General features: G+C 35.9%; 1 protein-coding gene across 29 annotated transcripts in view; it reads right to left on the bottom strand.

Annotated features, from left to right (window-relative positions):
- Positions 1-13213, bottom strand: part of RIMS2 (regulating synaptic membrane exocytosis 2) — a gene marked incomplete at its 5' end in the record, with an annotated part of 516464 nt that overhangs the window by 187469 nt on the left and 315782 nt on the right. For 22 of the 29 annotated variants that reach the window (XM_082015603.1, XM_082015596.1, XM_082015605.1 and 19 more), the window contains one exon: positions 598-666. In XM_082015603.1, coding sequence (XP_081871729.1) covers positions 598-666 — 69 coding nt within the window. Of the gene's footprint in view, positions 1-597; positions 667-8996; positions 9024-13213 lie in introns of all 29 variants that reach the window. The other 7 variants (XM_082015619.1, XM_082015622.1, XM_082015606.1 and 4 more) reach the window with 1 other exon arrangement.

The following is a 13213-nucleotide window of genomic DNA, read 5'->3' on the forward strand; positions in this document are numbered from 1 at the left end:
GAAAGGTGGCATGGCTCCATCCTAAATATATTCTCTGTTGTAGCCAGAAAAAGCATATGATTTTCTGATTTTATCGTTTTCAGCTATGATTACAGTATTATTTTTTCTCTTAGAACACGAGGAGAAATACTCTTTCACATGACAGCTTTTATCTCAAATACTCATTAAACTACTAATTCCAATACTTAGTAAAACAGATTATCTGTTAAGATATCTCCCATCCTGCCTTAAATGTTCAGGTTTCAGAAGTTTGGCAGTGTTATTATTCGACCATGAACTTTTATAGGATATATCAAACCCATATGTCTGTCAAAAAAATCCAATAAACATTTCTTCACATTTAATAAAAAAAACACTTTGTGCTATTTTTGTCGTTCTATAAAAGCACCAAGCAAGTTCACACATTGATATTTTGCCTCTGTCGGTAATTTTCATGGTTAAATGTGCATTACCCATAATACTTATTTTGTGTCTGTTGGAAAAATATACACTTAGGTTCCCCTTATTTTTCACTAGAAAAACATGATAAAATTCATAGTAATAAAATATAAATAAGACTTCTACTGAACATAGAAGAGTAAATTTAGACAGTAATACCTGAAACAACACCAATTCCATCATCACAGTCATAATCAGAGACTTCACTGTCGCTGATTCTTTTGGACCCTGCCAAAAAAAAAAAAAAAAATCAGAAATGTAGTATTTATCTACTACTATACTAGTAGATAAATACTATCTAGTATTTATAGTTAAAACTATCCTCAGCCAATAATACATAAATAAATATAAGGATTTCTTATTAGACAATGAAACATTAATATAAGCATATAAGGGAAATTATTAATGTTATATTATTGCAAATGTATTAGTGTAACAATTATTTTCATCTAAATTTTTAATGTAATGTTTAATGAAATGCTGAAATACAGCTCCATAACATTGTTTTTATGAAATATTTTTATACACTTTGTATCTATATGTATTCATTCCATATAGAAACTGGCATCACACTGTTCATCTTCCAAGTTTTTACATATATAAGCACCATCCCTCCCCAAATTCTCTGAACACCAGAAAAAATAAATTATAAAAATAGTATTAAATGGATGCAGTATTTTCTTTAGGATATTAGTAAGCATTAACACGAGAATAGGCAGCTTCACACATATAGTGTGTCCTGAAAAACAAAACCTCTCTGTGATATTTTAGAGGAAGCAAGCTGTTAAATGCTCTATAAGAGTACACCTGTCAAAATAGCTACAGCTTAGTTGGCAAAAGCAGATTCCACATCCACAATTACGAGCCAAAATGTAGGTCATGTAGGACAAATATATGTGTCAGTTTGTGTTTAGCTTAGTTTTACTTGTCTTCTCTGGCATCTTTGAAACAGCATTTGATTGCTGACATCAGGATTAAGCATTGGCATGTGAATGGTAATTATCCATTTACTTGTTTTAAATGTGAAAATCCCTGTTCTTCAGCAAGATGGTGTGTCTGTTCTAATTCTCTGGCCATCTAAAAATAGGTAACTAGTAGGTAGGTGATTTCATCTAATTGTCACCAAACCTTCAATCACGTGCAAGATTTTTTTTTTATTCCCACCACAGGAATATTTTTCTTTTAGGAAGATTTATTTTTAAAAACACACAAAAGAAAAAAAAACAGTAAAAACTGGGAGAAAAATTAAAGAAGCCCAAGACAAAGCAGGATTAATGTTCTATCTGGGTGACTGGCACAGAAGGGTCCCTACCCTCCCCTCCCAAAAGAAGAGTGCTAAGAGGACTGTTGTCAAAAATAAAAAGTTTTCAATTTAAAGAAATTTTATAAATTATTTGAATTATAAGAACTGCCATCATCTGTCAGACTGTCTAACATCTGTCTACCCATCAGGGGATAGTGGAACATCCTTCTTCAGTGGAGTGCGCTTGCAAAATCTGTGTGAAAAAAGTTTGCTGTGTTGCATCCTTCTAGCTTTCAGCAGGCAGGGGTCCTAGCAACTGAGCCTTCTCCTAAGCCATTCTGTTTACCATAAGTCATTGATCAACTCATTTGCCACAAATTCATCTAATTTCTTTTTGAGTTAGAGTATTGTCTTGGCCTCTATAATATCTTACGTCAGTAAGTTCTGCAGTTTAATTCTGCATTGTGTGAAATAGAGTTTCCTCTGTTTTATTTCTATTACACTGTTTCAGGCAATGCCCTCTAAGCTTTTTTATTCTGAGAAACGTGAATCAGCATTCTGTATTCTTCTGCAGTCATCTCTTTTTTTGAGCTGAAATATCATTTAGTTCCTTTGCATATGCAAACCATTCTGTATTTCTGATTGTTCCCGCTGTATTTGTTTGCATGTTTTCTACTCCTTCTGCGCCTTTTATGAGAAGTCACAAGTGATTGCAGCAATCAAGATATGGGTGTATGAATTTATAAAATAGACTGCAGGCTATTTTTTTGGTGATAAAAATTGCTCTGTTAAAAATTATTCAACTAGAAAATGGTATAAGTGTGATATGTGTTAATTCTCAGAAAACACAATCTAGCCTGCCAGTACATGATGCAATGCCAGTAGAACAACATTAATTATTGTTATTTAATTGCAATAAATGTTGGGAGTTTTTTTCTCACAAATAGGAAATCAAAATTAGTACAAGAGAAGCCATGCTTTGATTTCCTATGCCTTGCAATTCCTACATGGTGTAATTCAGGTAGGTTCAATGTATTATAAAAGTTTAGAAATAACAATGATACAATGGGGATCGTGAAAGGTGTCTTTGAATTCAAGAAATAACAAAAAGTCTTTCTCTAAAACAAGAAATAGAAAGCAAGTGAGCACAATTAGCACTCAAGAAAGCATAGAAGATAAGGGCAGGTGTGAGGGAAAAGTTTTCAGCCTCCTAATGAACCTTCTGAGAATCAGGATTTCTAAAAGCAATTGAGTCTGACAAGGACAACATTCAATGTGATTATTTTCTTAATTATAACATCACAGAGGACCAATGAAAATCTCTCTTCCTTCCCAAAGAAAAAGCATCCATTCTGTCTGTGATGCTGTTCCTGCTGCCATTTTCAGCAGAGCCTTCTACTGGTGTGGTGATATACATGCCAGCGAGCACAAAGGATTACACTTGTCCTGGTTTCAGCTGGGATGGAGTTAATTTTCTTCATAGAAGCTGGTGTGAGGCTATGTTTTGGATTTGGGATGGAAATAATGTTGATAACATACTGATATTTTCAGTTGTTACTAAGCAGTCAAGGACAGTCCAGCTTCTCGTGCTGGCCTGCCAGCAAGCAGGCTGGGGGTGCACAGGGAGCTGGGAGGGGACACAGCCAGGACAGCTGACCCAGGCTGGCCAAAGGGATATTCCATACCATGTGACATGATGCTCAGCATATAAAGCTGGGGGAAGACAAAGGAAGGGCAGATGTTCAGAGTTATGGTGTTTGTCTTCCCAACTAACCCTTACGTGTAATGGAGCCCTGCTTTCCTGGAGATGGCTGATGGGGAAGTGGTGAATGAATTCCTTGTTTTGCTTTGCTTGCGTGTGTGGCTTTTGCTTTCCCTATTAAACTGTCTTTATCTCAACCCAGGAGTTTTCTCACTTTTACTCTTTTGATTCTTTTCCCCATCCCACCAGGGGGAAGTGAGCAAGCGGCTGCATGGTGCTGAGATGCTGGCTGGGGTTAAACCATAACACTCTCCATTCTCCTTAGCAATTAATTCAAAACAAGGTCATTAAATAAGGACAATATTTGTGACCAAGCACTAAGCAAGAGAGTCTTACTAGTCTGGCTGGGCTTTGGCTGGGACCTAAAAGTCAGAAACCACCAAAGGGAGTGCAGAGCAGTGCGATTCTGGCTTCTGGTAGCCCTGGTACCGATCTGGCAGCAGGACTGTGGCTGCTGTGCAGAGATGCCAGAAACATCACTCAGGCTCTGTCAGAGAGAGGATTGTGGAATGGGAAGATGAGGGCAACCGAACAGTTTGCTGATGCTCATCACATGGATACTTGGAAGAGTTTGTAGCATAAAAGACGTAAGAGGGCTGAATCAACTATGATTTGAATGAATGTCATTTACTCATCATCTAATTCATCCTTATGAATGAATCTAATTAATTACAACTGAGGTTGTTTTTTCTCAATGTTTATATTTACAGCTAAGTAAAACTGCTTTAACGTATTTTTAGAATATTATTTTCTGTATTCTAGAGAAAAGATTTGCATCTTTGTGGATGAAAATAGCCAGCTGTTGTCACAGTGGGCTCTAGACTTCCCAGTTGCATAGCTAAAATTATGTGTTTTAGTAGTCACAGGATACATCTGGCAGAAAAGACAAGCTAAGAAGCTTCAATGGACCATAGTCGTAAAAGACAGGGGTAAAAGACAGGGGTCTCTCTCTCTTTGTCCCCTCAAACCACATCCACCTTTTACAGAATCCCTTAATACCTCAACTCCAAAACACCTTCCAGAATCCAGAGGCCCTTTTCGTTTTTTATGTACAGGGCTCTGTCTTTGTTCCCCCACCTGGAGTCCTGCGTGAGCTCTGGAGCCCTCAGCACAGGAAAGAGATGGACCTGCTGGAGAGGGTCCAGAGGAGGGACACCAAAATACTCAGAGAGATGAAACACCTCTCCTGTGAGGACAGGCTGAGAGAGTTGGGGTTGTTCAGCCTGGAGAAGAGAAGGCTCCTGGGAGACCTTATTGCAGCCTTCCAGGACTTAAAGGGGGCTTATAAGAAAGATGGCAACAGACTTTTTAGCAGGGCCTGTAGTGATAGGACAAGGGGCAATGGTTTTAAACTAAAAGAGGGCAGATTTAGACTAGACATAAGGAAGAAATTTTTCCCAATGACAGTGGTGAAACCTTGGCACAGGTTGCCCAGAGAGGTGGTAGATGCCCCATCCCTGGAAACATTCCAGGACAGGTTGGACAGGGCTCTGAGCAACCTGGTCTAGTTGAGGATGTCCCTGCGCATTGCAGTGGGCTTGGACTAGATGACCTTTAAAGGTCCCTTCCAACCCAAAGTATTCCATGATTTTATGATTCACTCATGCAAGCTGCAGAGAAGAGCAGGCACATAGGGAAAGTGAATGGGCCAGGATTGAGACCTCCACTAAAGATGGGAGTAGAGAAAGAGTAGTCAAGGGAAGAATCAGATTTCAGGGCTTGCTCCAGTTGTCTTTGCTACTGCAAAGACAGTCTCTTGTAATACCTGGCATCCCTTAAATAGGAAAATATTTTTTGTAAGACGAGATGTGAAACTTCTTCAGATCAGATCACCTCAGAGCAGATCATCTCCTCAAGCAGCGGCTACCTTAAGCCAACTCTAACTACTAACAGATTTAAACCAACTGAAAAATAATCATGTTTAGGTAATATTACACATTTACTTATAAATGTAAATTTAAATGTGGGTTAAGAATTCAGAAGAAATCTAAACCAGGATTAATTACTTGGTTTTATCCTTGGAAATCAATGTTTTCAGGAAGGATGAAGGAAGGAAAACATGTCAATTAAATATGTAATGTCAAGAAGTACTGCCTGGAATATGTAACTTCTGCAAAGTAATCAGATTATATTTCTTTAAAATGTATTCCATTAACTTCAGAATTGGAACAGACTAGAAAGTGCACAGGTCAAAATCCTTTATTGAACTGAGTATTCAAAATAACAGTGCCATTGCTGGCAGCTTAGTTTAATATTTCTTATAATTTTTGCAAGAGTAATTTCATCTGCTATATATTAATTTTAGCTGGTAATTTTCTTTTTAACTTAGTGTCAAAGTAAATTTGAAGATTTAGGCTTCAGACCCACCTTAAACAAGTCTTTTCAAAATAACACTTCATTATCTAAGTGATTTCAACCACTGACCATAAAACAGAGAAAGAACAGTTCATAGTTTATCTTGGAAATGTGACAATGAAGCCTCTCACAAATTATTCCAAAGGAATATTTATAATGAAACTGTTATTTCATATTTTAATGAATATCTTAAAGTGTTTGACAAATATGTTATAAAATATGATACCTATTTCAAGAGCAAGAAGCTTAAATCCATTCTAACATATTCAAAATTCAGTAAAAAGTTTAAGCATGTAACACCTGGGACACTGGGTGCATCAAATAAATGCATTGGTGCCAATGGTTTGCATACAATTTTTCTTTGATGGATTTTAAACATGAGCAATGTTTAATTAAGTGTGTCAATTAAGTTTCACTGCCATTGCACTGCAATATAGCTTATTAATGAAACATTCTTAGGGATATTGTTACCATTTTGTCTGGTAACTGGGTGGTAACAGATGGTAAGTACTGACTTTGAATGGCTTCCACCAGGATTAATGGTTATTACAGTTGCAGACTGAAGGCAAAATAGACCCCGTACTGTATGATTAGCTAGTGTAAGACACATAAAAATGCCTTAATTCAGCACAACCCCAACGCCAGTGAAATCTAAACATATATTCTCATTCCCTTTAGCAAGTTTTTGTCTAACAGCTTTAAACTATCAATAAAGCTGTTTTCCAGGGACAGCTTACCTTGGGGAGAGTGGAGAACCTCCCCACCAGAACTTAATAACCCTCAGCATACTCCTGTCTTCCCACACCTACCTACTCCTTCCCTACCACTGCTGCACAAACTACCATCCCACCCAGCACAATAACTCTGCAAGAGCATGTACACACTAGAACTGGAAGTTCATGGCACTTGCACTGTAGCTTTCACTGCAGGGATGGGGAAAAAAAGAATTTGGAAATGATTGAAGACATTCTTAGGGACCCTTCTGTGGATGTCCCATGCCTGTCAGCATTTAAGAGGCATTTGAACAATGCACTTAATAACATGCTTTAACTTTTGGTCAGCCCTGAAGGGTCAGGCAGTTGGACTAAATGATTGCTCTAGGTTCCTTTCAACTGAAATTTCTATTCTATTCTACTCCTATTCTATTCTATTCTATTCTATTCTATTCTATTCTATTCTATTCTATTCTATTCTATTCTATTCTATTCTATTCTATTCTATCCTATCCTATCCTATCCTATCCTATTCTACTTCAACAGAATCACATTTCTATATGTGATTTCTACTTCAACAGAATCACATTTCTATATGTGATTTCTATATTTCACTCTCTATAACAACATTCTAAATAACTGGAACTCTTCCAAATGAATGAAACAATATGCTATCATAAATATTTTTTTGCAAGGCGACCTAAATCTGTGGACAGTTCTGAAAGTTCTTCTGACTTCTGCATGACCACTGAAGTTGGCACAGAGTTGTGCTCCACTCTACTATTAGTATATAGGGGAAACAAAGCAAGATATAGTACTTTTTGTGCTTCATATATTGCCCGTTGATATTTCTGATATAGGCCTCAAGAGAAGACCAACACATGAGGTTCAAAACACTACTAAAGCCTGTATCGCCAACCAATATAGTTATCAGAACAGACTAGGACAGGGGATAGAATAAGAAAAAAAATTAAGATAAGTCAGATTAAATACAAAAGGAGGTGCCAGACTTATGGCTCGGGAATTCTCTGTTTTTCTTGTGGGGGGAAAAAAAAAAAGGAAAAAGAAAGCAGACTGAGCTCCTGAGCTGGGGATCCTGCCCCTTTACAATGCAGGAAGCTTTTACAAGGTTTTGTGGACTCCTTGGGCAGACAAAGAGAAATGAAGCATGCCTATGAGCTCCTTCCCTGAAGCTCACAAAAGGCCTTCACAACCAGTTAAAGTAACTTAGCATTGCCTGTAATTGTTCTGTGTTCGAAGCTGACATCAAAGCAACCCTAAAATCAGTCTCACAACAACTGTCTTAAGAATTCGCTCTCTCATATTCACCCAGTCTGTGCCTGAAGGTTCTTAGTGTGAGCTGATTTCTCATACAGTCCTGCTGTCTCCATGTCAGTCACTTCATCCTCCCGCACATAATACTGTTTTTTTAAAGTTTTTGACCAATTTCATCTACATTGACAGAGGGGTATAAATACCAAATTCAGTTAAGTTCCTATAGCCCTTTGAAAATAGTTGCTGGATAGAAGACAGAGCTACAGATCAGAACCCCTTAATGAAAAAGAAAGATTATCAAGCTAAAATTTGTGGCCACATGCACAAGTCCGCAGTCACCACAGCAAATGTGGTCTCTTCTCATGTGAAGGTATCATAAAACATGAGAAGAAAGTGGGATTATTTCAGGAGAGAATGGAATAGAAGAAACATGGGAGACTGAAGGTAAACATAATAGCAACTGGTTTTTATTAGTTCTACTCTCAAGAACCATCCTATGGGGTTTTTGTTTCTCTCCACCATGGTATTGGATCTATTTTCTTAACAAAGTGCGTTTCATTTTTTAAACATAACTAAAAGATAATTAGATGAACCAATTCTCAAAGAGATTCCCATAATTAAAACTGCAGGAACCACAAAAAGTCCCACATGAAATGCACTACAAAATTTAAGCTTGTAAAAATGTACATTATGAATTTATTTCTATTTAATTAAGGCAAACTTCTCAGATATAGCAACTGGATTTGTAACGGGGAATCAATATGAAACGGTAAAAATATGTATCAGTATAAATACTGATTTTGCCAGCACTACACTTACCCCATGTCTGTATTCCATAAATACTTACACTAGTTCTCAAACAGCTGTAATACAACAGTGTTCCTTTTAATACAGCTTAAGCAAAATAGCATTTTCCTAGTATAGTTAACAAAGCTCACTACAGTTCACCTACCGAAGCTCTACCTAAAGTAAAGGCAGGCAAAGCAAGTATAGTGTTACAATACCGCTCCAATATCAATACTGAGATGTTAAGAATAGAGAAAGAAAGCCAACAAAAGACCTATGACTGAAAAGCAGACAAGAAAAGCCAAGGAATATTTAAGCAATTCAGCATCTGCACAACAGGTAGCAAAAGCATGCAATAAAATATTGAATTAAATTTTGCATGTATATGGAAGCAATAAGCATTTCTGGCATGCTGAAAATTTACCTGAATTATATGAATATAAGCCTTTATCTGGAAAACAAATATTGAAATGAAGTAGTGTCAGGGAAAAATATATGAATCAATACATGTAACAGGGATGGTTAGAACCTTAAACTTCATTATAATTGCTTCTGGAGACTAAAGAATTTTATATTGTAGGCCACATTCATTCAAAACAGTAATATTCAAGCAGCTAGGAGAAATTAAACCACAAAAATGCTAATCACTTCTGGATCAACACTCACACTCAGTAGTCACAGAGGACTAGTACAGTAATTTCCAATTCTGAAATACAACTACACATTACTGTAAGCAAGTGTTTAACTTTTTAAGGGCAAAATGTATATTCAGCTAGGCATACAATATGAGTTGCTACACTTAAAAGTTACTGCACACTGTGGTTGATATCTCAGCAGGAAATTATTTGCAGAACTTTCCTGAGATGTAGCTATAAATCGTACTTTAAATTCAACAAACTCAGAAGTCATGTTCCAGCCAATTTTCTGTCTCCAGCTAGGTCTTGATTTGGTAAATATGTACATACCTTATTGTCCTGGTTTTGGCTGGGATAAAGTTAATTTTCTTCCTAGTAGCTGGTATAGTGCTGTGTTTTGGGTTTAGTATGAGAATAATGTTGATAACAGACTGATGTTTTATTTGTTGCTAAGTAGTGTTTACACTGAGTCAAGGACTTTTCAGCTTCCCATGCTCTGCCAGTGAGGAGGTGCATGGGAAGCTGGGAGGGGGCACAGCCAGGACAGCTGACCCAGACTGGGCAAAGGGATGTTCCATACCATATAATGTCATGCTTTATATAAACTAGGGGGGCATTGGCAGAGGGTGGTGACCACGGCTCGGGAACTGGCTGGGCGTCTGTCAGCAGGTGGTGAGCAATTGTATTGTGCATCACTTATTTTGTGTTTTCTTTTATCGTTGCTGTTGTTATTATCATTATCATTATCATTATCGTTATCATTATCATTATCATCATTATTATTATTCTTATCTTATCTTACCTTGCTGTCCTATTGAACTGTCTTTACCTCAACCCATGAGTTTTACCTTTTTTTCGATTCTCCTCCCCATCCCACCTGGGGCGAGGGAGGACTGAGGGAGTGGCTGTGTGGTGCTTAGTTGCTGGTTGGGGTTAAACCACGACACTCATCTACATGTCATTGTTACCAGTGAATTTAGGAGTCCCCATGTGAGCACAATGATTAAATACTTGCAATATCTAATTTATTGTTTGCATTCATGAAGTATGACTGGATTATGTACTTTAGTTTTCCATTAACCTATACCAGTTTTTCTAAACTTGGCACTACAACAGTACGTAAACACGTGAACAATTATGGAAATGTGAAACATTACTTTGCATTTGCAGATTTTGTAAATGTGACTTCCATAAGGTAATACAAAGCCAGGAAGGCAGGATAACATGAATGGTATCTTGCCATTAGCAAGACATTATGAATGTTTTTATTCCTTACAGTTGAACAGCTCACACTCGTCATCTTAAAAATTAAACTATGGAAGTCCATGAGTAAATGATGCACCTTAGATGACAAGATATGTTAGTGTTAGGGGAAAAATTAAAATTACAGTTTCTTGACAACTAGTGCTGTTAAGAATTCACTGGATGACTAGGTCCCTTCTGGCAAGTCACACTTTTTCTGACTTCCAGGTACAAACCATTTTAATATGTAGACCATATTATTAAATCATCTACTACTTACAATTTCTAACTCTCTATATTTTCGAACTGGGTTTCTTGATAAACATAATTAATTTTTATGGCCCAGCACCAGAATTCCATTAGGCTATATAATTTCAAAATGGATAGAAGTGGGTTTTTTTCAGCATTGTTTACAAACTTTTAGATGTGAGCTGCAGTGCGTAAGTTCTCTAATATTTGTATTCCTTGGTTCTAGTCTCTTCTAGTCATGAATTTAATGAAAAACTGACTCTGGCTACAAAATTATGAAAAATGGAGTATGGGGAAGTTTTCTAGTCTACTACAGCAACATCAGAATGTCACCAAAGGTTCAAGAGTACCATCCAAATTTAAAAAAAAAAAAATCAATTAACACAGCCTAGAAATTATTTATATAATTAAAAACAATAGTCTTCCTCAATTTAACTTCTGGAAAGATCTGTAAAAGGGTAGAGCTTCTTGAAGAGCACAAGAATATAAAAATACTGAGATTATAAAGGGAGTGAGGACTAAGGAAGCCATTGTTTGTTTCTGTATGGCTACAACACAGAAAGAAAAAAGTCAGAAAAGTATTAAACCCATCTGAAAACTTCATCAGAACCATCACATTGCTATATGATACTTTATTATGATTCAACAATTAAAAAAAATACATACTTCTTTTAGCCAGAAAAGGAAGATACTATATGGACCTATATCTTTTAGAATCTTTTTAAAGGTCACCTGACTTGCTATTTATCAACTGCCTACCAAGGTTACTTTACCCTATCTGCTGACTTATTTCCACAAAGAACACTGCTTTTCTGTCACCTTTACATGACAGAAGAGTAATTTAATAACATGATTCTATCAAGTAACCAGAGTAGCAGCATTTGAAATAATCAAATTCCCTTAAACTGCTTCAGAACAGGATTTTAAGTATTTTTGTAGTTTAATTGCAATTTAATAAAGTTAAAATTTTCAAACAGCACAGAATTAACATCTTAAATAAGTTTCCTTTATTAGGAAAAAGACAAATATTTTGGTAGTTTAAGGCCTTTTAAGACACCCCTGTATCATGTTAAATACCTTTTAATTAAAGTATTTAAAAACCATAGACGTACGCTTAATATAATAAATCATAGGTGTATAATAAACACAATACTGGTATATTTCCATCTTCTACGAAAAAAACATCAGTGCATGCAAACAAAGATAACATGCCCAAGGCCTGTGCTTCATGAAAGAAAGAGAAAAATTAAGGAAGAAGCATGAAAGAGAAAAATAAGTGTTATTCTTGCTCTCTAGGGTAAAACTGTTATAATATATTCTTAATTCATAGTCTGTGCCACTGACCATAAAATGCTCCATATTATAATTTGAAAAAAAAGCCACTGATACATGTTTCTACTAAGTACAACTCACTTACCTACTAGTGAACAACATTATTATAATTCCCTCAAGTAAGATTCAGTGACATTGATTTAAAATTATTGTACTGACTTACCATATTCACTACAAATTAAAAGGAAGTTCCTGAGACAGCAAGATCCTGATTCTGCAGTAAAATTATATTCTACAGAGGTCCAAGGAAGTCAATAGCTTTCATTGGAAGACTGAGGTTTGAAATGCAGGGGCTCATATTTCACAGGGTAAAGTTTCAGATATATTGTAATTAATTATTATTAAATATTAATGATTTTGGTACTACCAACTGTACTTCTTAATGTTGTACAATATAGACTTGAAAATTCTGACATTTAAATAATGGAAGCGAGGGCTTGAATTAACAGTTATAACAGTCAACTTATCTTTGATTTGACAGTACAGCCACAGAAATTTCTAAAAAACCCCTCAGTACCTAGCAATAAGTCCATCTAAAAATGTTTTTCAAAAATTCATAAAAAATGGGATCCGTTATTTGTGAATTCAGTCTATCAGTTTGGTTCTTCTAGTCAGATATAATAATTTCTAGCATGTTAAAGTCTCAGCATTGCCCCAGAAAACATAGTCTAACTCAGGAAAACGTACAAAACTGACAAAAGAAGATGACAAAAGCTTTTCATGCAATTCAAAGAACTTTGCTTAAGCATTATAGAACTTTTTATTCCCATCTGAATGAATAAATAAAATTTGGAAAAGGAATGTTATATATACTTTTTGCACACAGTATGCATATTTTTTGGCACAACATAACTATATCCAATTTTTGTCCCCACAGTTTAAATACTCATTACTATAATTTCTCTCCCTCCAGGTTATTTTCATATGCCTTAAGAATCATGAAACTCAGTGAATAGAGTCAACAATGCCTTTAATGCTGAAAGTAATGAAAGTCAAATTGCATTTAAAAGAAAGATACTTCACAGTCTATTTATTTACAATTATTTTGATCCTGACTGATTTTTCTGGTTTCAGTTCTTGAAAAAAATACAATTTGATACACCATTTTGGAATTCTGTTTGTTGACTTCCAAACACTGTCATTTCTAAAATCTCTTAGACCTTGTTTTCAGCAGAGTTTCTCT

This window comes from Phaethon aethereus (genome assembly GCF_964289735.1).
Source record: "Phaethon aethereus genome assembly, chromosome: 2".
NCBI classification, from domain to species: domain Eukaryota; kingdom Metazoa; phylum Chordata; class Aves; order Phaethontiformes; family Phaethontidae; genus Phaethon; species Phaethon aethereus.